At 37.4% G+C, this 27729-nt stretch overlaps 1 protein-coding gene across 8 annotated transcripts in view; it reads left to right on the top strand.

The window, feature by feature from the left end:
* DMXL2 (Dmx like 2) overlaps nucleotides 1-27729 on the top strand; it is a gene marked incomplete at both ends in the record, with an annotated part of 159764 nt that overhangs the window by 15271 nt on the left and 116764 nt on the right. For all 8 annotated transcript variants that reach the window (XM_082647540.1, XM_082647539.1, XM_082647536.1 and 5 more), the window contains 3 exons: nucleotides 19893-20018; nucleotides 22808-22879; nucleotides 27256-27334. In XM_082647540.1, the coding sequence (XP_082503666.1) occupies nucleotides 19893-20018; nucleotides 22808-22879; nucleotides 27256-27334 (277 nt within the window). The remainder of the gene's footprint in view (nucleotides 1-19892; nucleotides 20019-22807; nucleotides 22880-27255; nucleotides 27335-27729) is intronic.

The raw sequence follows: 27729 nt of genomic DNA, 5'->3' as shown, positions 1-27729 counted from the left end.
CCATTTGTTAATCCTTTCTTTTTTTTGTTTGTTTGTTTGGCTGCTTCAGGTCTTAGTTGTGGCACTCAGGATCTTCGTTAAGACATTGGGGATCTTTCGTTGCAGCTTAGGGCTTCTCTCTAGTTGTGGCGTGTGGGTTTTCTCTCTTTAGTTGTGGCACGTGGGCTCCAGAGTGTGTAGGCTCTGTAGTTTGCAGCATGCAGACTCTCTAGTTGAGGCTCAGTAGTTGTGGCGCTGGGGCTTAGTTGCCCCGAGGCATGTGGGATCTTAGTTCCCCAACCAGGGATTGAACCCATGTTCGCTGCATTGGAAGGCAGATTCTTTACCACTGGACCACCAGGGAAGTCCTGCTAATCCTCTCTTAAGTCATGTCTGATTTGCTCTATTGTACTTACTGCACTGACTAGTCCTAGATTTTGTTTTGTTTGCCCTTTATAAGATTGAAAAAATGTCCTTATATTCTTTTTTGCTGGAAGTTTTTATCATGAAGTCATCTTGAATATTGTCAAATGTTTTTTTCATTGATATGGTCTTGTGATTTTTTTTCTTCTTTAAACTGTTAGTGTGGTAGATTACATTGATTGATTTTTTGCAAATAAAATCAGCCTTGTATTACTGGTATAAGCCCCACTTAGTTATGGTGTGTATTATCCTTTTTATATAGGGCTATATTTGATTTGCTAATATTCTGTTGAGTGTTTTTGCATCTATGTTCATTCTTGATCCATCGTCTTTTCCCCTCATATTGTTTTTGTTTGGTTTTGGTATTATTGTAATGCTGGTTTCATAAAATGAGTTTGTAAGTATTCCTTCCTTTTCTATTTTCTGTCACGGATCAGGTAGAAATGGTTTCATTCTGTAAATTTTAGTAGGATTTTCCAGTGAAATCATCTGGGTTTTGACTTTTCTGTTTTAGAAGTTTTTTTTTTTTTTTTTTTTTTGCGGTATGTGGGCCTCTCACTGTTGTGGCCTCTCCTGTTGCAGAGCACAGGCTCTGGACGTGCAGGCTCAGTGGCCATGGTTCACAGGCCCAGCCGCTCCGCGGCATGTGGGATCCTCCCGGACCAGGGCACGAATCCGTGTCCCCTGCATCGGCAGGCGGACTGTCAACCACTGTGCTACCAGGGAAGCCCCAAAAGGTCTTTTTTTAAAAAATTGAGCTGTAGTTGATTTACAATATTAGTTTCAGTTGTACAGAATTTTAGGGTTTTATCTACACATTCAATTTCTTTAACAATTAAAGGACTATTAAGGTAATGTATTTCATTTTGGGTGTGTTTTTGTAGTTTCTGGTTTTGGAGGAATTAGTCTTTTTTTTTTCTATTTCACTGTCATATTTATGTGTATAGAGTTGTTTATAGTATTTTATTATCTTTTTAATGTTTGCAAGATTAGTACTGGTATTTTCTTTTATTCTTTTTTTATTTTTTAAAAGAAAAAAAATTTTTAAGTTATCTTTTTATTTTTCATTAATTAATTAATTTATTTTTGGCTGCATTGGGTCTTCGTTGCTGCATGTGGGCTTTCTCTAGTTGGCGATGAGCGGGGACTACTCTTTGTTGCAGCACGCGGGCTTCTCATTGCCATGGCTTCTCTTGTTGCGGAGCTTAGGCTCTAGGCCCGTGGGCTTCAGTAGTTGCAGCACACGGGCTCAGTAGTTGTGGCATGAGGGCTCTAGGGCGTGTGGGCTTCAGTAGTTGTGTTGTGCATGCTCACTAGTTGTGGCTCATAGGCTCTAGAGCACAGGCTCAGTTGTGGTGCACGGGCTTAGTTGCTCCATGGCATGTGGGATCTTCCTGAACCAGGGCTTGGACCCACCATGTCCCCTGCATTGGCAGATGGATTCTTAACCACCACGCCACCAGGGAAGTCCCAATTTTTCTTTTTTCTTTGGTGTTGGTAATTTATGTCTTCTCTCTTTCTGTGTGTCTTTCTAGAGGTTTATAAGTTTTACTGAAATTTTTCAAAGAACCAGATTTTTATTTTGTTCACATTATATACTGTTTTCCTGTTGTCACTTTGATTTCTCCTTTTATTTGTATTATTTCATGACTTCTGCATGCTTTGAATTTGTTTTGCTCTTTTTCTGATTGATTAATATGGAAGCTTAGGTTACTGATCTGAGGGTATTTATATTTCTATGGCATTTATATAGTAGTCACTTTAACATGTTTGTGTGTTAATTTCAAAGTCTGTGTCTGTTGATTGTCTTTTCCCATGTGAGTTGAGATTTTCTTAGCTCTTTTTATGCTCAGTAATTTTGCATTGTTACCTGGACTGTTTAAAATACTGTGTTATGCAACTCTAGGTCTTGTGTAAAGTTTATGGAGAATGTTGATATTTTGTTTTAGCAGGCAATCAGCTTATTTGGGTTCATGCCAAAAGTTCTGACCAGCCTTCTATAGGTTGTAGTTTCAGTGTGAGTTCCATTTTCAAAGGCCTTGCAGTGCTAGTTGGATATAACCTGTGTACATGCCACAGGTGGCCAATATGAGACCTGGGCAGTGGTATCTCCTGTAGTTCAGATCCCAAAGGTGGTTATGCTGCTGTTTTAGGTATGATCTGTGCATGTGCTGCCCGGGGATGCACCCAGGAATTTATAAAAAAGTTTATTGGGTTGTTCTTCCAAGCTCTTCCCTTTTTGTGATTTCTGTGGTACTTTCTGTTTTGCTAGGGCTCCCCTTGGTGGTTCTCTGGCTGGAAAGTTGAGACTTTAGTTACCCTGCTCTGTGCTTCTTGTGACTGTATTTGTGTTCAGTGCCAAGCGGCAGTAGGACAGAGAAAGAAAAAAAAGCAACTGGGATTTCCCCCACTCTCTTGGGATCATAGCTCTTTATATTGGAGCTCTGGGATTGCTTGGGGGTTGGGATGTGAGAAAATGGAGAAAAGAAAAGAAAAGAAAAGGATAAATGGGGAATATTCTCTCCCTCTCTTTGAAAATTAAGAGTCTCATTTCCTACTTTTTGAACCAAAAATAAATGGCTTCTCCTGGAGGTCTTTTTTTTGTGTGTTTTGGTTTCGTCCTAAGTTTAAACTCTCTGCTAATACAGTGGATTTCAAATTCTGTTCTTTCCTCGTTCATCTACTACCATTTACTTTTCAGAGTTTTAAAATTTTTGTTCCATGCATTCTGTCCATGTTTTATGGCTGCATTCAGTGGGAGAGAGATATTGTTGTTCTTACTTGGAATCAAAGCTATGATACCATTTTTCATATCAAAAAATATCAAGGACCAGCAATAAGTCTAATAATACATGTAGAAGATTTCAGTGGGCAGAATTAATAGAACTTTATTGAGAAACCTAAATAAAGGGAGATAAATATCATGTTTATGGACTAGTATAAAGATATCAATTCTTTCCAAGCTAATTTATAGCTTTGATGTGTTCCCAGTCAAAAACTTAAAGAGGATTTGTGAAATTTGACAGAATGATGCCTAATTTTATGGAAAGCGATAGGGCCAAGAATAGATAAGGCTATCTTGAAGAACATTAAGATGAGAGGACTTCTACCAGCTGAAGACTTGTAGAAGTTGTAGTCATTAAGGTAGTGTGGTGGTGGCCTAAGAACAAATATACCAAACTAACAAAACAGAGCACCAGAAACAGACTCACACATTTATTGATGCCTGATTTTTTTTTTTTTTGGCCACACTGTGTGGCATGTGGGATCTCAGTTCCCTGATCAAGGCTCGAACCCACACCCCATGGAGTGGAAGCGCACTCTTAACCACTGGACTGCCAGGGAAGTCCCACCTGATGCTTGATTTATGTCAAAGATGACATGGTAGAATAGTATAGAATGGTTGATCTTCTCAGTCAGTAGTGCTGGGACATTTTCTTATTTATATAGGAAAGAAATGAAACTTGGCCTCTAGCTCACCCCATACATAAAAATTAACTGCAGGTAGATTACAGATCTAGGTGTGAAAGAACAATAAAGATTTTAGAAGACAGTATAGAAAATTTATTCATGACCTTCAGGTTGCAAAATATTTCTTAAAACACCAAACATACCACAATTATAGATAAATAAATTAATTTATGTGAACCAGGTTTCTCATAATTGAAGAAGGGAGTTCAAAATATGGAATGTAGGAAGGCTAGAATGAATGGTGGATATAATCAGACCAGAGGCATGTGTATGACTTCATATGTATGTATGTGTATCCATATATGTATATGTTATGTGTTTTTAATGTGTGAATCTGTTTGTGTGTATATATATATATATATATATATATTTAGAGAGTGAGAAAGGTAGAGAGCAATGATGTATAGGTATAGAGGTATATAGATATGGTGGGGATGTATGCATGTCCTGGATGTCGTTGCTTTTAAACCTTTCAGTGGAGAGTTGAAACTGTATGTGGGTGTCTACATACACACACACACATATGCACGTGTATTCAAGTGCACGCGCACACATGTCTGTTTCCTAGTTGCTCAGCTGAGAGGGCCTAGACACAGTTGGTACTCCAGTAGCAGAAACATAACTGGCATCAAGATCTTGGTTTCTAAATACCATTCTCCACTAAAAAGAAACAGCATTCCTTGGAGAAATAGCTGATTCTAGGTTGGATGATAAGCCTAGATAAGCCTGGAATCTCTTATGCCAGAAAGTAAGGAATTGTTCAAAGAATGACGAGAACATGTCAAAAGAAGACAGGACTAGCTTGAAGCGTTCCTACTGGCCAAGTCTGGGACAGTTGGAATATGAAAATAAGTGATAGTAGTGGATTATCACCCTTTGAATGAGGTAAGAACTCGTGATCTTTAATATAAAAAGTACAAAAATGAATAAGAAAACTCCGGGGGAGGGATAAATTAGGAGTTTGGGATTAATATATATGCACTACTATATACAAAACAGATAAACAGCAAGGTCCTACTATATATAGCATAGGGAACTATAGTCAATATCTTATAATAAACTTTAATGGAAAAGAATATGAAAAAGAATATATGTATAACTAAATCACTTTGCTGTACACCAGAAACTAAGACAACATTGTAAATCAACTATACTTCAGTTAAAAAAAAATAAGAGGGGACTTCCCTGGTGGTCCAGTGGTTAGAACTCTGTGCTCTCACTGCCCAGGGCCCGGGTTTGATCCCTGGTCAGGGAACTAACATCCTACAAGCTGCATGGTGAGGCCAAAAAAAAAAAAAAGAAGAAGAAGAAGAAAATTACCATTTGGCAGCCATCATAGTAATAACTGATTAGGCAAGAATCATCCAATGGATGCTAATATTAGTGGGTAAAAGTTTGATAAGTAACAAAATATCTATATAACCTCAAAATAGCTTCCCACAAAATGCTTATTAATTACAAAGGAAAAAAATAGCTTTATAGAGGAGAAACTTGTCAGATACCACCTTTAACAACCGATCAAAATTAACATCACCAGAGATGGGACAGGTAGACAAATGTGCCTCTTAGTAAAATGCAGTGAGAACATGGCTATATTTCTATGATGTTCCTGCCCAAAATGCATAACTGGAATCTAATTATAAGGAACAGTGAAAATGCAGGCCATGGACTTGGAAAAGATAATTGCATCACATATATTTGACAAAGGATTGGTATCCAGAATATAAAAATATCTATAAATCAATAAGAAAAGAACTGAGAACTTAATAGGAAGTGGATGAAAGTCTTGAACAGGCATTTCACAAAAAAGAAAGTCTAGATGACTAGCAAACATATGAAAAGAGAGGCTCTTCCTTATTAGTAATCAGAAATGCAAGTTGAAATCAGGAAGTACCATTGCATACCTACCACATTTGCAAAAGATTAATTTGACATATCTGGTGATGGCAAGAATATCCATAAATGGGAATCCTTACACACTGCTAGTGGGAGTATTAGTTCATACAGCTACTTTGGAAAATGCTTTATCATTATATACCAAAATTTAAGATACATATTCTCTATGATCTATCAGTTCTTCTCTCTCTATATTCTAGATAAATACATATAATATGCAGGATATGTCTACAAGAATGTTCAGAGCAGCATTTGTGTTTGTTTCTTAGAGCAGCATTGCTTTTAATAATATGCAAACAGTCCAGGAACATTAGAATGGATACATTGTGGTACATACAAGGGAATATTAATAAGTAATGAAAATGAATGAATCACAGCTATATGTGTCACGAATTAACCTCTGACCAAATGTTCATGAAAAGAGCAAGATAAAAGAATACATGCAGTATGATTTCACGTACACAAAGTTCAGAGGGCCGGCAAAACTAAGCCATGTTATTTAGGCATGCATGCAGAAGTAGAAAAACTACAAAGAAAAGCAAGGGAGTGATTTCCCAAAAAAGTCAGGGCAGTGCTACTTTGCTTGCGGGAGAGAAATGTCCTTTTGAAGGGACACACGGTCTTTTGGGTTGCTGGAAATAGTGTATTCTTTTTTAAGTGGTGGTTATGCACACGTTCATTTTAGTGTATTCTTTGTGGTGTCTGTTTTATGTACACCTCTAGCTTTTAAAAAAAATCGACTTAATGGGGTTTTGTGAGGGAGTGGATATAGATGTATTTTGTTGTTTTATTTTTTTGTTTGCTATGTTTAATGAGAATCTCAAGCCTTCTTTGTAAATTAAAAAATACAAAAACAAAAACTTACCATCCACCTCTCCCTGTCCTCTGGCGAAATGTAAACTTCATGTGGTAGAGAGAGACCTGCCTCTTTTCCATCACATTCTGCCCTGTGTGCCTGGTCTACGCTAACTGCTCAGTAGATGTTTGTTGACTTGAATCCCCACAGTCATCCCGCTGTGAATATTTGTTGAGACTTAAATGGTACAAGGAACAAATTACCTTAAGCAATGGGGAATTATGAGAATACAGAAGAAGAGTAGAAGACTGTGAGGGAAAACTGTGGCCTGCCATATCAGTAAACAAAGGATGCTGTAGTAAACAAAGGATGCTGCATCCCCCCACCCCCACCCCGTGAGCCCTGAAGGAGCACAGGACAGAGGTGAATGGGCTGCCTGCTGTCAAGCTGTCAGCCACTGCAGCCACCCCCAAAGGTGCACCCCGAGGAGACTCAGGATGGGGAAGAATACTGGTCCTAGATAGCTAAGGTGCATATCAAAGCAATGCTTTCAATGAGCCCAGACTCTTGCATCTTCCCATACGAAGGAAAGTGCTAAATTCATTCACTTGAGATGTCTGGTTTTCTTTGGTTAACAGTAATCTTGTGTTGCGACTACCTGGTCTTTGTTGCAAAACTCCTATATATCCTGGCTTCTCCCTTACCTCTTCAGAGCAGTCCCTCAGAACTACCTGAGAGGCTGTCTCCTGGCCTTGAAGTCCTCAGAAAGTCCGCCAAATAAAATATAACTCTCACCGTTTAGGTTGTGTAATTTTTTTCAGTCGACAAGACAACTCTTCCAAGAATCTTCTAACACAAGTTGTACGTAGTACAACTGGGCCTCAGATATCAGGAACTTGGTCGGCTCGGGGGACTGGTTACTCTGTCTGTGTTGGACTGTGTGGCTGTCATAATATCTCAACCTCTCCCTGTGTTGGATCCATTAAAACTGGCTTGCATGAGGACCCCAGGGACTGCCCTGGCCTCTGTGTACATAAAGTCTGTACATAAAGTCTGTACATAAAGTCCTTTTGCCTTTACTGCCTATTACTACCTGCTACATTTCTTGGTATTTCCTTGAATATACAGAAAGTGGAATCTGGCCCAGCTCACCTTTTTTAAGCCAGGCCACATCATGGGTTGCTGGCCAGCCTGTAGCTTTTTTTTTTTTTTTTAAACATCTTTATTGGGGTATAATTGCTTTACAATGGTGTGTTAGTTTCTGCTTTATAACGAAGTGAATCAGTTATACATATACATATGTTCCCATACCTCTTCCCTCTTGTGTCTCCCTCCCTCCCACCCTCCCTATCCCACCCCTCTAGGTGGTCACAAAGCACCGAGCTGATATCCCTGTGCTATGCGAGCTGATATCCCTGTGCTATGTGGCTGCTTCCCACTAGCTATCTACCTTACGTTTGGTAGTGTATATATGTCTATGCCTCTCTCTCTCTTTGTCACAGCTCACCCTTCCCCCTCCCCATATCCTCAAGTCCGTTCTCCAGTAGGTCTGTGTCTTTATTCCTGTCTTACCCCTAGGTTCTTTTGGTATTAAGTTCTTGGCCTTTGGAATCAGGTGTCACCCTGGTCCAATCAGTTGTATGCGGTGAGTGTTGGTCACGTTGTCTGCCCAGGCTATGGGTGGGGCAGTTCCGCTTAGAAACGTCTGCGAGTCTGATGGACAATACACTTGACATGATAACCATAATTTTTCTATTATGGGATGTTTAGGTTGTTTCCATTTTTTTTTTATTACTTTAAATAATGCTGCAGTAAACATCTCGGTACTAGTTGTAATGTTTGTTTGCACATCTGAATGTTTTCTCAGGATAGAGTCCTAGAAATAGACATAATGAATGAAAGTACTTAAATCTCTTTGCAGTCTTTTAATTCATATTACCAAATTGCCTTCCAGAAAAGTCACATGTTTTTATACTGCAATAGTGTATGAGAGTGACGGGTGCACCATACTCTTGCTCATTGCTTTTTGCTGTTCATTCTTCAGAGCTGAAAAAAGTACATTTGGCTATTTAGTGCTCCAAAAGCCTTTCTCTAGTACATATTCTGGGTCCCACGGGATCACAGATCACTACTTTAGTAACTGTAACTTTATTATACATATTTTTTTTTGCCGGCTTTCTATTCTAGTGTCCTCATTGCTGCTGCTCTAATATCATGGACAATTCCATATTTTCCTTGAAGGCCTGCTCTGAATATCCCCAGTCTTTGTACCAGTTTTGGTTCCAGTCAGGGCAAGGGACAGATGAACTGAAGTAAAAACAAGGTTTATTTCAGTATACACAATGAATCATCAAAGAAGGGCACCTGAGCTTCAGCGTGATTAGAACTAAAAAGCTGGTAGAGTAAACCACGTTTTCTTAGAGATTTTGCATACATGTTTTCTTGTGAGTTCTTTCTTATTTTCGGATATCTGATCCATTTGCTTCTCAAACTGGTGATTTCAGTTTCAAATTGCACATGGTTCTTAATGGCTGCCTTATCCCTGAATATGTATGACTATTCAGCTCAACTCTCCCTGCTAACTCTGGGTTTTCTGGTTTAAATTCCCCAGAATAGACTTCGGCATAGCTCATCTTTTTCAGCTATTAGCCACTGGTCATTATTCTGGACCCATCCTTGCCTCCTGTCAGCTTTGAGTAGGGGAAAGAGTCACAAGATGTAAAACATTTAGCTGGGGTTCTATGTAAAATAGGGTACACTGGATTATTTAATCTTTTTATCAAGACTTTTTGAAGCAAATTTGTGTACACTTAACAGAATCACAGTTTAGAAGTTGAAAGGGGTCTCAGAAGTGATCTAGTCACAATCTTTTGTTTGACTGATTAAGGAATTATCTGTAGAGAGACTGTGATTTGCCCATTGTTATAGTCAGTGTTAGCACCTCTAGATTCTCAAGAATGTACTCTTTCCATCATACTGCAGGATTGGAAGTTTAATTACAATTTAATAGTTTAATCATATTATTTGGGAAATATTTTTTTGAATACTGTCAGGACCATCTCCCTCAAAATATCAACATTTAGATTAAATGATTTTCTGGAAATGGCCAGTAGTTAACAAAATAATTGAAAGTTGTCATAAACATTACATATTAATATTGCTACATAATATACTATTAACTTTAAAATCCTTTCAGATGGAAAATGTATTAAGAACAAATTAAGGAACAAGATATTAGGTACTTATTTTCTCTATTTCTAATAATTTAACGTCCAAAAAATCTCATTTTATTTCTTTAGACGTAGCAGTTTTAAAAAGTAGTATCTTACTTCAGTATTTTCTATGAGGCAAATTATTTTATACTCTAAGCTTTAGAGAACAACTTTGAGGCTGAAAGGTGACTCTTAGTTTTTATACCTGCTGGCCAGTCCACGGGGCTTATTGTTACCAGTATTACTATGATTTCCTTTATACATTTTTGATAATTAATACTTTGAATGGTTTATTCTTAGCACTGACATAAAATAGTTATTTATAAGAGAAGATAATTTTTGGGTTTTATTTCCAGACCTACCTTTTAATGAGAATGCAGGCAAGCGGAAGATAGAGCTGGTTTTGTAATGGTTAATTAGAATTAATTAATTAATTAATTATGGCATATTTTTCTTTTCAAGGTCTCATTTTCCTTTCAGATGGTACTAGTATCAGTAAATTAAAAAAACATATGTTTGTTCTTGGTTCAAGGGTATAGAAATAGGCTTAGTTTGGAGTACAGGTGTCTGTTTCTTTTTATCTTAGTATTTAGAAGTTTTTTTATAGGTCCATCTTAGTAAATTATCAAAATTGGCTAGCTTTTGACTAATATTAAAAATAGTTCTTGTTTAAATTTAAAGTTTTAATTTTAATTAGAGAAAGTTCTACTTTCAGATCACTTGCTTCTCTGGGGTTGTTAGGAAGAAATTAAAACAAAAATCATTTTGTCTCTTACCCCTTAATCACAGATATGTAGTATTTTCTTCAATTTTCTTCTCTTCCTTTTTTCTGGCCATAAATTTTTGTTTTTACATGCTATTAATCTTTGTCTTATGTATCAATTAGCATACTGCTTGCAGCTTTGCTTTCTTCTACTGTTACTTATAAGTAGCCTGCTAATTTTGCATTTCCTGGTGTGGGTTGTTTCTAAGAGGAACAGTCCCTTTGGTTACCACACAAGTAGTCATAGTAGATTATTTCCAATGTTGCTTCACACATCATTGGCTTAGTCTGAGCTTTTTGCATAATATTTAGTTTTTGTTTGTTTTGTTTATTTTAATATATAGTTTCTCATTTATTTTGCTCATTCAGCATTGTTGAATGAACTTCAAACTGTTAGAATGATTGAATCATCTCAGTAAAATGTGTTCTTACTAGTGTGGAAGGAAGAGCTTCTTTTCAAATACTACCCTCTCGCCCTTTTCTAACTCTAGTTTAGACTTGTATCTGAATGACAGGAGGCTTATTTATTTTGGGGGGTGGTGGTAGGCAGTAATTGATAATGGTAAGGGTTTGACTTTAGGTGTAGAAACTTATAGGAAGACAGGTGAGGCTGATTGAATATATTGCTGGTAATGAGTACTCATAGGAACTTCCCTGGTTGTCCAGTGGGTAAGACTCTGTGCTCCCAATGTAGGGGGGCCAGGGTTTGATACCTGGTCGGGGAACTGGATCCCACATGCATGCCACCACTAAGATCCCGCATGCTGCAACTAAGACCCAGCGCAGCCAAAGAAAAAAAAACAGTACTCATTTTGTAGACTTAAATTTCATTTTGAGAACTCTCATTAAGTCCAGAAAGTGTATTTTTTATGCATAAGTCTATGGTTTCCTGGTAAGCCATAAATTAGGTTTTAAAAGTCAGTGGCTTCTTATGATCTATTTATAAAATTTTAAAAATTGGAATTGTGTATTATATTAATATACTATCTCAATTAAGAAAATGTTTTCTTTGGTATGTTTGCACCTTCATATGTCTTCAGCTCAGGCATTTTGTTAAAAAAAAAAAGAATTCGTTAGCTACGTATGACAAAGGATAAGTTCTATGAAGAGCTCTTATAAATCACTGAGAACAACAGGACTAAAGACCTAGTTAAGAAATGGACCAGTGGGAGTTTCCTGGCAGTCCGGTGCTTAGGACTCCCCACTTCCACTGTCAGGGGCCCAGGTTCCATCCCTGGTCGGGGAACTAAGATCTCGCAAGCTGCGCTGTGTGGCAAAAAAAAAATACAGAAAAAGAAGTGGACCAGTAACAGGAATAGTCAGTTTGAAGAGAAAGAAATATAAATGGCTGATAAATATATGAAAAGACGTTCCTAGTAAAAATACAAATTAAAACAAGTAGATGCCAGGTTTTGTTGGATTAGAAAGATTAAAACATTTGATAATGATCAGGATTAGTGATGAAGTGGACAAACAGGTACTTTTTTATATCTGGGGAGTATGATTTTTTTGAAGGGCGGTCTGCTTTAGTTTTTTTTTTTTTTTTTTTTTTTTTGCCATACGCGGGCCTCTCACTGTTGTGGCCTCTCCCGTTGAGGCTCCGGATGCGCAGGCTCAGTGGCCATGGCTCACGGGCCCAGCCGCTCCGTGGCATGTGGGATCTTCCGGGACCGGGGCACGAACCCGTGTCCCCTGCATCGGCAGGTGGACTCTCAACCACTGCGCCACCAGGGACGCCCTGCTTTAGTTATTAATTCTAATCACTGACGCAGCAAATAATGTCTTAGAATTTATTTTATGGGTATATTTCCATACATATGCATAGTATCATATACATGAAGATGTTCATTGAAACATTTTTTTGCAATAGTAAAAGACTGGAAACAACCTAAATTAATTATGGCAAAGCCACAAAATGGAATACTATGCAACTATTAAGAAGAATGAAGTAATTCCTTCTGTGGGATTTGGAAAGTTTTCAAGATATATTGTTAATCAAGTGGACAAGAAGTTGCAGAATTGTGTATAGCATAATCCCTTTATGTTAAAAAGAAAGATTTATATGTAGATACACTTGTATGTACTCTAAACATTTCAGGAAGAGTTCGTAGGCAACCGTTAAGTGATTCCTCCTTGGCTATGAGTGGGGACGGTCAAGGCTAAGAAGGTGACTTAATTTTCCTATATAGTTTTAAAATTTAGTACATGTGTTATTCTCTCTATAAAAAAGAATATTTTGTCATTGAAAGCATAAAACACTTTAAGTGGTTTATTTAGCTTTAATGGATAAGCACTATTTGAAAGTTCTAGCTTAATAAGGGATCCATTCAGCATTCAATAAGGAAACTTATTTATCCATTTTAGAAGTTAATTTTTAATTCTGTGAGTATCATAAGCAGTTAGGGTTTTAACTAGGTGACTAAAATGAAGAGAGGGAAAGGATGTTTTCTTGAGAAATTTTTGTTAATCTGTGCGTTGTTTTCTTGGTTGTAAAATTTTTTCATAGGTCAACACTGACCTCTTTAGACTATTTCCTGAAGGTGACTTGGTACAACCAAGTAATCATGAAAGCCCAGACAACCCTGTATTCTCTTTAGTTTTTTGTTTATAGAGCAGAAATCACAGCAGAAATGAAGAATATAAATGAATTTATGTAATTAACCAATAAGATGAACAAAAATTTAAGCACTAGAAAACAATATGATAGAAGATGGTCATTACTGAAGTGTATAAAACAGTGTAAAACGATCTAAATTTGCATGCCAGTATGTGTTTGCCTTGTGACTTAGGACTTTGATTAAATCATATGAACTTCCATTTCTTTATATTAAAGTGGGATTAATAACCAACTTCTAGGTTTACTGCAGTCTTGAAAGAGACTAGGAATGTGGAATGCATAGTACAATACTTGTACCCAGCAGGCTTTCAATAAGTGGCACCTCTTTCTTGTAATTATTTTTCTAGCTTTTAATAACATGTGCCTTATATTTATATGAATCAGAACTCTCAGGGGGAGGTGGGAGTTTAACAGTAACACTCTTGGTAGAGTATGCTTGTTAAATTAGACTATAACACGTTGTTAAATTAGTGAAACCTTTCAACATGCTTAGTACCTCTTGATTCATCAGTGCTATTCTTTTTAAAATTTAGACACATCTGTCAACAGTTGTCACTGATCTCAAACTTTGACCCTGTAACTACCAGGTTGTTAAAGCATCCAACTACTCCATAGAAAATGCCAGTATAATGTATTCATACTCTGTATTCTTATAGGAAAAGTCATGTTTGTGTAAGATTTATTACTCAGTCGTAAAAAGAAAAGAAATTGAGTTATTTGTAATGAGGTGGATCGACCTAGAGTCTGTCACACAGAGTGAAGTAAGTCAGAAAGAGAAAAACAAATACTGTATGCTAACACATATATATGGAATCTAAAAAAAAAGCCTCTGATGAACCTAGGGGCAAGACAGGAATAAAAACTCAGATGTAGAGAATGGACTTGAGGACACGGGGAGGGGAAGGGGTAAGCTGGGATGAAGTGACAGAGTAGCATATATACACTACCAAATGTAAAATAGATAGCTAGTGGGAAGCAGCTACATAGCATAGGGAGACCGACTTGGTGCTTTGTGACCACCTAGGGGAGTGGGATAGGGAGGGTGGGAGGGAGACGCAAGAGGGAGGGGATATGGGGATATATGTATAACTGATTCCCTTTGTTATACAGCAGAAACTAACACAACATTGTAAAGCAATTATACTCCAATAAAGATGTTTAAAAAAATAGGAAGAATAAATTTTAAAAAATTGAGAATTCCATGGTGGTCCAGTGGTTAGGACTCGGCACTTTCACTGCTCAGGGCCTGGGTTCAGTCCCTGGTAGGGAAACTAAGATCCCATAAGCCGCAAGGCGTGGCCCCCCCCCAAAAAAAATTTCTTTACTTTACACTTTAATTTATCTAAGACTTAAGGGAAGTCTGAGAAATTAGAACAGTGTTTGAGATATGAGTATTACTTATTTGAAATACTACATTATGAAAATAATGTAGTCAAGGCAATTAGTATATATTAAACTGAGGTTAGAGAAGACTGAGTGTGTTATGCCTATTCAGCTACACTTAATCATTGTTCAGAATGACATTGAACCCTCTAGAGAAGGCAACAGTATTTTTATTATTGTCACGATAGTGTGTTCATTCAGAGGATTTTATGGCTTTAGAAAATGATACTTAAATTTTTTTCAAGTGTAACATTTTAATAAGGTAAAAGAAGAGGGTCACTTGTTTTTCAGCCTCAGCTAATTGACAGGGCTCTCCTAATGATATTTTGGATATCACAAATAAAAACATAGAATCTTGGTAATAACAACTACTCAGGTTTTTAGCTCCCATATAATAATTTTGGGATAACACACTTTGTCTAAGGAAGAGATTCTTTAAGACATAAACTAATGAAATCTATGGACCCAGTGAAAACCAGCACATTCACATGGCTTTAAATATAATTTCCAGGATTTCAAAGACCTCCTGAAACCATCTGTGATTCACACCCACTAGACTCAGGTTGAAAACTTCAGTCAGGTTGGAAATTTAGTTTCAGTGCTCAAAGTAGAGACTAGTTTTCTCTTTCCTGACAGGATGGATTCAGTCTCCAAAAGTAAGGTTAGAACAAGTGAGGGTTAGAGCATGTCTTTGCCTTTAGAACTTGTGCTACACAATTATCTCTTAGTTATAAACTGTCAGCTAGTTATTAATTCTTCATCATAAGGACAATTCAGTCCTTCCATAAAAGGAACTCCCACGTGAAGAGAAGGAAAGGATGTTTTTCTAAGATTCTTAGAAAAAGAATCTTGCGTTTGGGCCAATACCATATCCTTGACTTTGAGAAATATTTTATATACATCAGTACTGTTATTAGTGCAGGACACTGGTGTGTGGTGCTATGGCATAGGGGTGGTTCTCCCAGGAACCCAAGGGAAGAACTTGGTTAAGGGGTTCCATTTGTTCCAGAAAGGGCTTAGTGCCCTTTTCCCTGCTTCCCTGTAGTGATCCTGTAGCCTCTCTACCACATGTGGAATAGTTAGTTTATCCTCAGCCGAGTCAGAGATATTTATTTACCTAGTACAAAGAAGCCCATAGCCCGTACTCTCTGGGATCATTGTAGTATTTGTTTGCAGTCTCAGTGAGCGCCTGCTTTTCCTTCTGCACTATAAATTTTTCCTCTGGTAAAACTGAATTCTGAAAAAGAGGAATGAAACAAATTGCTTTTGACCTAAAATTGAAAGAATGGAAATCTCTTGAGTAATTATAGATTTTGTATATACCTTCTCAGCTGCTGGTCTTTACTCTGAGCTAGATGCTGTGGGAAATTATACTTGGGATTACAAATACGAACATGGGCCTTTTAGTGCTTATAAGACATCTTAGTGGAGTTGGGGTGATGCAATGGAAAGAGCAGGAGCTTTACTATGAAGCAAATGAATCCTCACTCTGTGAACTTGGGCGAGTTACTTATCCTTTCTGGACCTCAGTTTCTCCACCTTTACAAGGGGGCCTGTGAAGATATGATATTCATAAAGACCCTAGCAGACTGCCTGATCATAGAAGGTATTCAATAAATGGTAAATTATTAAGGAAGGCTTTGATAGATTCTCTTCTGGTAGGTCTTCTAAATCCATGACGCTGTTAGACTGGAAAATAAGCCAAAATATCTTTCTTTTTCTTTGTATAGCTACCATCATAAACTTGGCTAAATTATTAGCTTATATCAACTGTCTGAACTCCAAGTTCTTTGACCAAGTTTCCAGGTACATAGACGAGCCAGAAATTAGGAAGATTTTGAATCATTTATTTGTTATACAGATATCTGTATCTATTGAGGGCTGTGCACATGCTGGGTGCTAGGACTACAGTGGTAAACAAGAACATGGTCCTTGCTCTGATGGACCTCTCAGTGTAGTAGGAACCAGACAAACAAACACACATGTATATAAATCATTAAAATCTTAGGCGCCTTCAGTTATAGAATGCATGTGATTCAGTACTGACTGATTATGAGTCCCCTGTTCTCGCACACTTGGGGTTATGTGTATTTTAGACTCTTTAGAGAAAGGTGAAGAATAATAATATTCAACTTCTGTACTTTTCCAGCTCTTTGTGTGCAGTAGTTTATGGGGTTCCGTTCTAGCCATGACCATGGATATTATATAAAAGAGTAGGTATTGCCTAGGTGTGGTTCCACAGGACGCTAGTGCCACACATGATTGTTCTGTTATGATGGTAATTACTAGTTTGATAAGGGATTTGAGACCATTTTAGACCAGTGGTCTCTAAACTTTTGGTAACTGCGTAGTATTCTACTCGATGGATATTCAGTAACTTATTTAACCACTTCCCTACTGATAGATGGTATGATTATTTTCAGTTTTTGCTGCTTAAAATAATGAGGCAGTGAATATCCTTCTCTATATATTTTGGCAAGCTTTGCTAGTATGCTTATAGTAAAATAGGGACTTGTCAATCAAAGGGTATATTGTATTTAAAATTTTGATAGATATTGCCAAATTCTTTTATCCATGACGATCCTGATTTAGTAAGTCTGGGGTGGGACCACTCAGTTTGTATTTTTAACAAGTTCCCTAGGTGATTTTGATGCAGCCAGGTTTGAGAACTATTGCATTTCAGAAAAATGGCAAGATTCTCTACTTCTAAGGAGCATGGTACATGTCCTCTGGCAAAGGTCAGGCAATTATGGCTATCTAGGGAGGAGTAAAAATCCTCTTCAGTGACTGAGCAGTAAGAGCCTATGTCTAGAGCAGCTGTTGCTGGGGATGGCCCATCTTTAGAGAAGCAAGTGTGCTAATACTTATCTGAAATATTTTATGTCTCTTTGACATGTAATGTAGGGGAAAAGAACATAAGAATTGTAAGGACCTGAGTTTGAACATTTTCCACTTACTAACTGTATAATCTTGGGCAAATAAATGAACTTGAATCTTTCTTTATATAATGATAATGATACTCTCTTCCTCTCAGGTTTGTTGCAAAGATGAAAGGGGGAGTGATTTAATGTTTATTTACTTATTTTTTTGCTGCTTTGGGTCTTCGTCACTGCGCGCGGGCTTCCTCTAGTTACGGCGAGCGGAGGCTACTCTTGGTTGCGGTGTGCGGGTTTCTCATTGCGGTGGCTTCTCTTGTTGCAGAGCACGGGCTCTAGGCGCATGGGCTTCAGTAGTTGCAGCATGTGTGCTTCAGTAGTTGTGGTGCATGAGCTCAGTAGTTGTGGCTCGCAGGCTCTAGAACGCAGGCTCAGTAGTTGTGGTGCACGGGCTTAGTTGCCCCGCAGCATGTGGGATCTTCCCGGACCAGGGCTCGAAGCCATGTCCCCTGCATAGGCAGGTGGATTCTTAACCACTGCGCCACCAGGGAAGTCCCGATTTAACATTCATTGAGTACCTTTTGTCTTTGCTGGTAACTTATAGATCTCTCTCTCTGTCGTGGCAGTTTGTCATTTAGTTGTGATTGGTGATTCACTTGGTTGTCTCCCCAATAGACTCACTGGGACCACATCTTGTGTTTTGTATTCCCAGTTGCTAGCCCAGACTTGGGACATCATGCACTGTTTTGTGTCTTTAATGAGTGACGTGTGCTAAGCACTATGGAAATGGATTTTCTGTCCTAAGAAATAAGTATTATTTCTTCCATTCTACCACAAGGAACTGCTCAGAGAGCTTAAGTTAACTTGCTTAAGATCCTGTAGTACTGCAGAACCAACACTGAAAACCCTGCGTGTGGTGATTCCAAACTAGGTAAAGTTTTGCTCTTACCATCAATCTGCTTTGCTGAGATAATGCTATAAAGTACTTTGGAAATTGTGAAATGTTTAAGGGTAAGATTATTTTTGTTATTTTAATAATATAAGTGTAAAGGTTAGCATGGTGACACAAACATTTCTTCTACCTATACTCAGGATTCCCATTCAGTTTACCTTTCTTGAATGCATAGCATAGCAAATCTGCTTTGTCTATGGGAGTATATAAGTGGTTATTTCCCCCATAGTTCCTTTGTTTAAAATTCCATCTTTGTTTTTCATTTGGGGAACTTTCTGGTATATGCAAACACATGAGTTGAAGATAGTTTATAGTAGTTAGAGCAGGATTTTGGCAACACTGGAAGTTTCAGTGACCAGTAGAAGTAGTGTCTGTCTTCCTCTCTGGTCTTTATCTTCAGTTCCCTCTTTCATTACCAGCCATATGTGGACCTCACTGGCTTAGCTGTCATCACATGTCAGCCCTATTTTGTAGGACATGACCATATTGCTTAAGGCTGTAGAAATAGTGGGAAGAAAATATCACCTCATAAACTTTATGTTGCTTTTTATGGGGCTTTTTCATTTGAGAATTACATTGTTAGGTTGTTTTAAATATTTAATCATAAGTTGAGTTTGGAAGAAAAAGAGAAATGTCCCCACCCTCTGGCCCTTATGTCATCATAAAATTCACAAAGTTGCAAAACAGGAATAGCATACACCAAGAAGAAGTGTGGCAATAGGAAGAAATATGCAGTTTTGCTCATTATAGTTCTTTTGAACAAGGGAATTTTCCAGGAACTTGACTTTGTGTTTTATTTTGTTTTCCAGACCAAATACTTGTCACATTTTATATAAATCAGTTTATTTTTTATTTTGTTTAGCGTGTGTGTGTGTGTGTCTTAACCACTTTGGATTGGTGTCCTCTCTCTGTCTCTGTCTCTCTGTCTTCCTCTCCTGCCTGGTAAGGTTGAGGGGAGGGGGCAGGCAGGCTGGCTTCATCATGGATTCACTTTGGCAGTTGAGTTTGTTTAGTGTTTGCCTTAGTGCATGTAATTCTGCCTCAGGGGTTCATGTCTATTTAACTAGCTCTTTAAGCCATGTGGAATTGTGTTGGAAAATGCATCTGATTTCTATCTTGATCTTCCTCAAGCCTGGTTTGAACCCTGGGAATGCAATTGCAGCCTTCAATACCTCATTACTTTCAGATGGAGGTTTTATTCTTTAGGGTTTACTGAGATGAGCTTCAGAGAGAAATTCTAAACCAAAAGATTTATGAGGGATGGAGGCTATAGTGTTTAAGACCTGGAAGAACCCTTTTCCTGTTAGTAGCATTTGTTGAATGATAATGTATGGTATGTCGTCACCCCATGTTTTTGGTGTGATTTTAATGTTCTGATTTGGGAATTGACATTTTTAATATTCTTACATTAACTATTTTTGTAAAATGTGTCACAGTATCCTTTGCAATAGCAGCAAAAACTAAGATAAACTAAAGTAATTCACAAATTACATACCTTACATAATGTAAAACTTTTCTTTTTAGGCATATGGATCGGGCTGTGATATTGTTATTTTGGCAAATGACTTTGAATGTGTGCAGATCATTCCTGGTGCTAAGCATGGAAACATCCAAGTCAGCTGTGTGGAGTGTTCTAACCAACATGGAAGAGTAAGGGATTTATTTACTTTATTAAATGTCATCTTTTAATGTATTTAACAATCTCAGAGAGTATTCTTATGCTTTTATATAAGGCTTGCCTACACTTTCTAATTATGTATTATACCTTGCTTAGATGGATGTTAATAGGAGTGGGTAAAATGATAGGTTATGTACAAATTTTAAAGAGCCATTAAGCTGATAAGTGATAATTAATTGTTCAACCTGTATATACTGTCTTAAAAGATTTGTAGGCTTCATATTCCTGTGTGTACTAATATTCTGCCAGTTGATAGTTCTAGCAGCTATTAAGCCAGTAGCAAGGAAGTAAACTTTTATCTTCTATATCTAGCATACCTTATCTCTCCCAAATTATAATAACATCAAATTTTTATCAAGAAATGTAGCAAGTTGTTAGCATCTAATATAATATTTGTCATGTAACTGATGCTTTGTAAAGTTTCTGTTAATGAAACTTTGTTGTTTGAAGAATGTTAAAGTTCATTCACTCAGACTTTAAACAGAGGATTTATTTTAAAATAATTCAAGTTTCATCATATGTTCCTTTCCCCCAAATTTCACACATAATATACATCAAATTTTGATTATATGTAAAGTAAATATAGCATAGTTGCTGTATATTCTAGCAATTCATTAAGGCCAATGTTGTGTAGCAGAGTTAAATGTTTCTATGGGAATATAAGAATGATATTTTTCCTGTAATAATTGTAATAATTTAAACAGTTTTAGTGTTCTAAAAATTGTTCTTTACTAAGTAATAATAAATTTTATGAAGGATATGTTAAATCGGAATATTCATGGTAATAAATAGTAATCATGCAAATTTATACCAAATAATAAATTGTGATATTATATCATTTCTACTATCCTACCCTGCTGTTTGTATTAAGCTTTAATATTTGGGTAAATGTGCCACTATATGACAATCCAATGATAAAATTGACATAGTATTGAAACACTGACTTTTCTGGTGTTTTCTGATGCTTGTTTCTTGCTTTTCTGAATTTTTTCCCCAGTCGTTCTCCCTAAGTATTGCTTACTCTTTAGAAAACACTCAGAGTGTCAGATTTCTCTCATTAATTTTTCATTGCTCATCTCCCTATTCCAAGCATGGTAGCTTTAAACCTGCTTAGAGTTGTTACGATAGTTGTCAGAGATGCATTTTAAAAAATTATTTATGTGCTGGTGATGATCACAATAAACAGATACTCTGGGAGCAAAATTTTTGTTTTTGTTTTCTTTTTTTTTTTTAATATAGAAGCCCTTGGTTTTCATAACCATGTTTTTACTTTTTCTAACCTGGTTGAAGGTAAAGAAGCCCAAATTGTGACATCTCTGATTCATTGTCTTTTATTGCCATCTTCTTTTATTTCATTTATCCCCAGTCCTTGTGATGATTACTTTCAAATTTATGACTTTGTATTAACCAGTTATAATCATTCGTTCATTCATTCATTGACATGTTGAATGTGATCATTAATAACACTTTTTACCTAAGTGTTACCGTGGCCAGGCATTTTAAGTAACTCTCCCCCTACCATTGTGGAGTACAGCTTTTTCTTGGAAAGAAAGTTAGATATTAAATAACAATTAAAATCACTTTTTTGGGGACTTCCCTGATGGTTCAGTGGGTAAGACTCCGCGCTCCCAATGCAGGGGTTCCGGGTTTGATCCCTTTTCGGGGAACTAGATCCCACATGCGTGCCGCAACTAAGCAGTCCGCATACTGCAACTAAGGATCCTGCATCCTGCAACTAAATATGCCTCAACGAAGATCCTGTGTGGTGCAACTAAGACCTGGCACAGCCAAAGTAAATAAATAAATATTTAAAAATAAATAAATAAATAAATACACTCTGAGTGACTATGGATACTAAAAATAAATAAATAAATAAATAAATAAATGAAATCACTTCTTTTGCATTAGAGTGCCCTGAAATCACAGTAGACCTTTTTGGCTTGCCTTAAAAACATGTATACCTAATTTAGCTTTATAGGTTAACCCATAGACCTAGAGGTGTGAGAAGAGATGGTTTTTAGTCTGTTCCCTGTAGTTGTTTCCCTCTTGCCAAGAGGAAGATAAACTGGGAACTGGCTTTCAAGGAATTATTGGAAAACAGGCTCTGGTAAGCTCCTGGGAACAGAGGAATTTGTGTTTCTTCTCATCAGGTATGTGACGTGGAGCAAAGTCCTCTTGGCCCACAAACTCCTAGCTTAAGTCCACTAGAGATGTCTATATCAGCTGTTTCTCCTCCAGTTGCAGTGGATGTCTCTCTGGTTTCTCCTTAGTCCATTTTCTCTATTCCTCCTTCTACATGGTGTTCCCAATTGGTATTTTTTATTTTTATTGGTATTTTATAGTTAATGGCATTTTATTTGATATATTTTTAAAACCTGTTGCCCTTTGATGTCTTTTTCTACTTCTCATGGTTTTTATATTATTTTCACTGAATTGTAAAGTTTCTGACAGATGTACCATTGAAATGTGTCTTCGTTAATAAAAGTTATTTCTGTATTTAAAAATGAAATTTTTATAGGAAAGGATGATTTCTTTGAATAGGTCAACCTTGTATTTGATATGGAAAATAAAGCCTGCTGAATTTTTGATAAGAGAAGAGATTCTTAAGTCCAGTACTTTTCCAGTTATATTTATGGAAGGGAATAAACCATAAATACTGTATTGGGATTGTATGTAATCAGTTTATACATTATTGTGAAAAGGAAGTTACCTTTATTTTCTCTTTTCCTTAAATATTAATGCTTTGTTCATTCTTTTTTAGGTTGCAGCTTCATATGGTAATGCTGTTTGTATTTTTGAGCCCTTGGGCATAAATTCTCATAAGAGAAATTGTGTAAGTATTAAATGGTAGTAGAAAAGTTTTATAATTGAGTTTGGAATCCAGTTGACAGCAATAAAGAGCTCCTTAGGAGCTGGTGCTGAAGGTGGTCTGGAATATTAGTGTGAAGTTTGTCTGGTGCTTTATGGTAAGATCTTTTACATTCACTAGGAATATATTCCTAGGCCTTTTAGAAAATCAGTTTCCTAGAATATTGCTTATTGAGATTTGCCTTGTTAATTGGGATCTACCCCCAGGTGAACTCCTGTTGTTTCTTATGTAGATTACTAGACTAGTATCCTGTCTAATATCTGTCCCCTTGCCCTTTCTCTGTTCTCAGCAGAGTAGATCATGACATTTCTCTGCTAAAAACTCTAATGGCTCCATACTTCTCTCACATTTAAAGCCAGAAAGCCTTAGAATGGACTACAGCCCTTCTTCCTCCACCCCCGCCTTGCCCCCCACACCTGCACCCATTTATTACCTCTCAGAGCTCATCTACTATTCTTGTCCTCTCTGGTCACTCCAGCCACACTGGCATTTTCACTGTTCTTTGGCTAGTTACCCTCTCATCTTTGAGCCTTTGCATTGGTTGTTCTTTTGTCTGGAATGTCCTTCTTTCTCTAGATAGCTCCAGGGCCAGTTCCTACAGATCCTTTAAGTTTTTGCTTAGTAATACCTTCTCAATGAGATATGCCTTGACCACCCTTCCCTTTTTTTTAAAAAATAATTATTTTCCTTAATTTTTTTTTTGGCTGTGTCGGGTTTTAGTTGTGGCACACGGGATCTTTGTTGAGGCATGCGGGATCTTTTCGTTATGGTGTGCGGTCTGCTCAGGTTTCTCTCTATTTGTGGTGTGAGGGGTTCTCTCTAGTTGTGGTGTATGGGTTTTCTCTCTCTAGTTGGGGTGCGCATAGGTTTCGGAACGTGGGCTCGCTCTTTGAGGCAGGCGGGCTAAGTTGCCCCGAGGCATGTGGGATGTTAGTTCCCCGACCAGGGATCAAATTTGCATCCTGCATTGGAAGGCGGATTCTTTACCTCTGGACCACCAGGGAAGTCCCTTGAACACCCTTTTAAAAATTGCCACTTGATTCTCCCACTTTCCTTCTAACCTGCCTATCCTTCTATTTTTAAACCTTTTTCAGTAGAGCACTTATCTTGTTTATTTATTTATAGATTACTATTTAGAATGTAAGCTCCATGAGGGTAGGGAGCTTTGTTTCTTTTGTTCACTGATGCATCTCAAGTATCTGGAACATAACAGGTACTTCTAAATATTTGAATGAAGGAGTTAGGAGCTTAGGTAAACTCACTGGGTGCTGAATTATATTTTGTCTTACTTAATATTCAGAAAATCCAATATGGTTAGAAAAATTTTTTAATTTTAAAATTACTACATGCATTAGAACTCCACCATCACTCACAAATAGTTAAAACTGCCAGTGTGAAATCTGAACGCCAAGATTTCACCTCTTGACATATTTACCAGTAATTAAAAAAAAATTGTATTCTTAACTGCAGTAAATAAAGTAAATAAGTGGTTTTGATATTTTTCATTAAATGTATGTATATGAATTTTTTTTTACATTTACCCCCAGAAGTATATCATAGTCTCTTCCCTATGATAATATTATGAAATGCATATTAAATTTTCAGAGTACTGGACTTCCCTGGTGGCGCAGTGGTTGAGAGTCCACCTGCCGATGCAGGGGACACGGGTTCGTGCCCCAGTCTGGGAAGATCCCACATGCCGCGGAGCGGCTGGGCCCGTGAGCCATGGCCGCTGAGCCTGCGCGTCCGGAGCCTGTGCTCCGCAACGGGAGAGGCCACAACAGTGAGAGGCCCGCGTACCGCAAAAAAAAAAAAATTTTCAGAGTACTTAAGAGTCATCGAGAGTACATATTTAAAAATTCAGGGGCTTACGTGGAGGCACAGTGGTTAAGAATCTGCCTGACAATGCAGGGGACATGGGTTCGAGCCTTGATCTGGGAAGATCCCACATGCCGCAGAGCAACTAAGCCCCGTGCGCCACAACTACTGAGCCTGTGCTCTAGAGGCTGTGCACCACAACTACCGAGGCTGTGCTCTAGAGCCCATGAGCCACCATTACTGAAGCCTGCGTGCCTGGAGCCCATGCTCCGCAACAAGAGAAGCCACCTCCATGAGAAGCCCTCACACCGCAACGAAGAGTAGTCCTGACTCGCCACAAATAGAGAAAGCCTATGTGCAGTAATGAAGACCCAATGCAGCCAAAACTAAATAAATAAAATAAATAAATTTATAGAAAAAAAATCAGATTCCATAAATAAATGATACAAATGAACTTATTTACAAAACAAACAGATTTACAGACTTCGCAAACAAACTTGTGGTTACCAAAGGGGAAAGGTGGGGGTGTGTGTGGGAGGGATAAATGAGGAGTTTGGGATTAACATATACACGCTACTATATATAAAGTAGATAATCAACAAGGACCTACTATATAGCCCAGGGAACTCTACTCAATACTCTGTAATAACGTATATGGGAAAAAAATCTGAAAAAGAATAGATGTATGTATATGTATAACTGATTCACTTGTTGTACACTGGAAACTAACACAACATTTTAAATAACTATACTCCAATATAAATTAAAAATTAAATTTAAAAAAATGGAAAAAAAAATCAGATTCCAGACCTCACTCCCTGAAATTCTGCAGTGTAATTGGTCCACAGATTACACTCTGAGAAGCACTAATGGAAAGAATGTTAGGGATAGCTCTAGTTTTAGGAATGATTTTATTATTACTGTAAATAGTTCTGTTGAGCAGTATTTAAAATACTGTTGTGACTGTTGTTGGGTCAGCAGTGATAGGGTTTAAAAAATAACTTTTTCCCTGATTAATAAATATAAAATTACTTTTGGATACTGAAATTCAGGTTTTGTAGTTGTATTTGAAAATTCCACTTCTAGATAGTCATGAAATCTTGAATAAATTATTTTATTGTTAAATATTTTAAAAGTATTATAATAAGAGAGGGCATCGCCATTTATTAAATTATTACTTGCCAAGCAATTAATGTATAACTTGCCTATAAAAAGCCTTGACATGGCTTTACATTGCACTATATTTTCACAAAAGGACTTTTTTTTTTTTTTTTTTGCGGTACATGGGCCTCTCACTGTTGTGGCCTCTCCCGTTGCAGAGCACAGGCTCCGGACGCGCAGGCTCAGCAGCCATGGCTCACAGGCCTAGTCACTCTGTGGCATGTGGAATCTTCCCGGACCAGGGCACGAACCCGTGTCCCCTGCATCGGCAGGCGGACTCTCAACCACTGCGCCACCAGGGAAGCCTACAAAAGGACATTTTATGTTTATCTACTGAAAAGAGATATCTAAACTTTTTTACTTACTGTATTTCATGGGAAAGCTGCGACTTTTAAATTTTAAATCTTTCTACACTTTAGAATGGAAACAGTAAGAAAATAGAATGGAAATTATTCAAATATAGGTCAGGTTTGTGGGTTTTATATATTATATGGTTCAAATTTGTTGGCTTTTTGGAAGGTGTATCTAGTTTTATTTTAGACATTGACTCCATAGGATTGTGTTAATTTGTACTTCTTTCTAATGTGCATTTACTTTGTTTTTATAAAGTTATTGAGCATCTGTGTACCAGTCATTACAACACTGAATACACAAAGCTCATCGTGGCATAATTCCTGCCCTTGAAGAGTTGCAGTGTAATAGGAGAGTCAGATATATAAACAAATAATTCAGTGTGACCAGTGTTATAATGGTAGAATGTAAGTAAAAAGTGCTCTGAGTGCTGCCAGGATGTCAGAAGAGGCTTCACTGCAGAGGTGATGATTTAGCTAGATCCTGATGTAACCACAGGAGTTTGTAGGCGGAAAAGAGAGGGAGGGATACCCTAAGAATAAGAATGTGTTTATAGGGGCCTCCCCTGGTGGTCCAGTGGGGAAGACTGCGCTCCCAGTGCAGGGGGCTTGGGTTCCATCCCTGGTCGGGGAACTAGATCCTGCATGCATGCCGCAACTAAGAGTTTGCATGCCACAACTAAGAAGCCTACATGCCTCATTGAAGATCCCGCATGCCGCAATGAAGACCCCGCGCAGCCCCCCCAAAGAAAAGATTGTGTTTATAGACATGGAAGGAAGCCTGGAAGACATGCTTTGTTTGGGTGTGGCAAACAGCCTGATATGGTAGAGTAGTAAGTGGAATCATTGGAAATTATTTTAAAAACAGTATTTTGAAAATAATAGTGAAATATTTACATCTTTGTTTCAGATCATTGTCTTCAGTTGAAGAAAATGATAATATGGTTGTGCTTGTGGATATTACTTTGAAAACATATCTTTCTCTTTTTTCTTCCTCTCTCTATGTTTCAGCAACTCAAGTGTCAGTGGCTTAAAACTGGGCAGTTTTTTTTGAGTTCCGTGACATACAATTTAGCATGGGACCCTCAAGGTATTGAGCAATTATCTTTAGAAATTATGAAAAGTTAATATTTGTTTTAAGTGTATGATTACAATGTGATATAGTCTACCATAATAAGAAGATGATCAGTAGTATTCTCTTTTTGCTAGTGAATGAGTATACTTTTTTCTTTTTCATATACACTGCTTTGTACAGTGCTTAATTTACTGTTAGTTCTGTGCTTTCCCCCGCTATTTTTGAATGTTTTGTTCCAAGAAACAATGATGATTTCTTTCATTAATTAATGTGCTGCACTTTACTCTTACTGTGTTTATTAAGAAATAAAATCAGAAATAAAACAAGATAAGAAAAACCCTATCTCACTTTGGTATTTGTATTTCGGGAAATTACTGTCTTTAATATTGAAAGTTTAGAAACTTTTGATG

Source organism: Grampus griseus, assembly GCF_964374135.1.
Source record: "Grampus griseus genome assembly, chromosome: 2".
NCBI lineage: Eukaryota > Metazoa > Chordata > Mammalia > Artiodactyla > Delphinidae > Grampus > Grampus griseus.
Note: the sequence above shows the minus strand (reverse complement) of the source record. Positions and strands in the feature narration are given on the sequence as shown.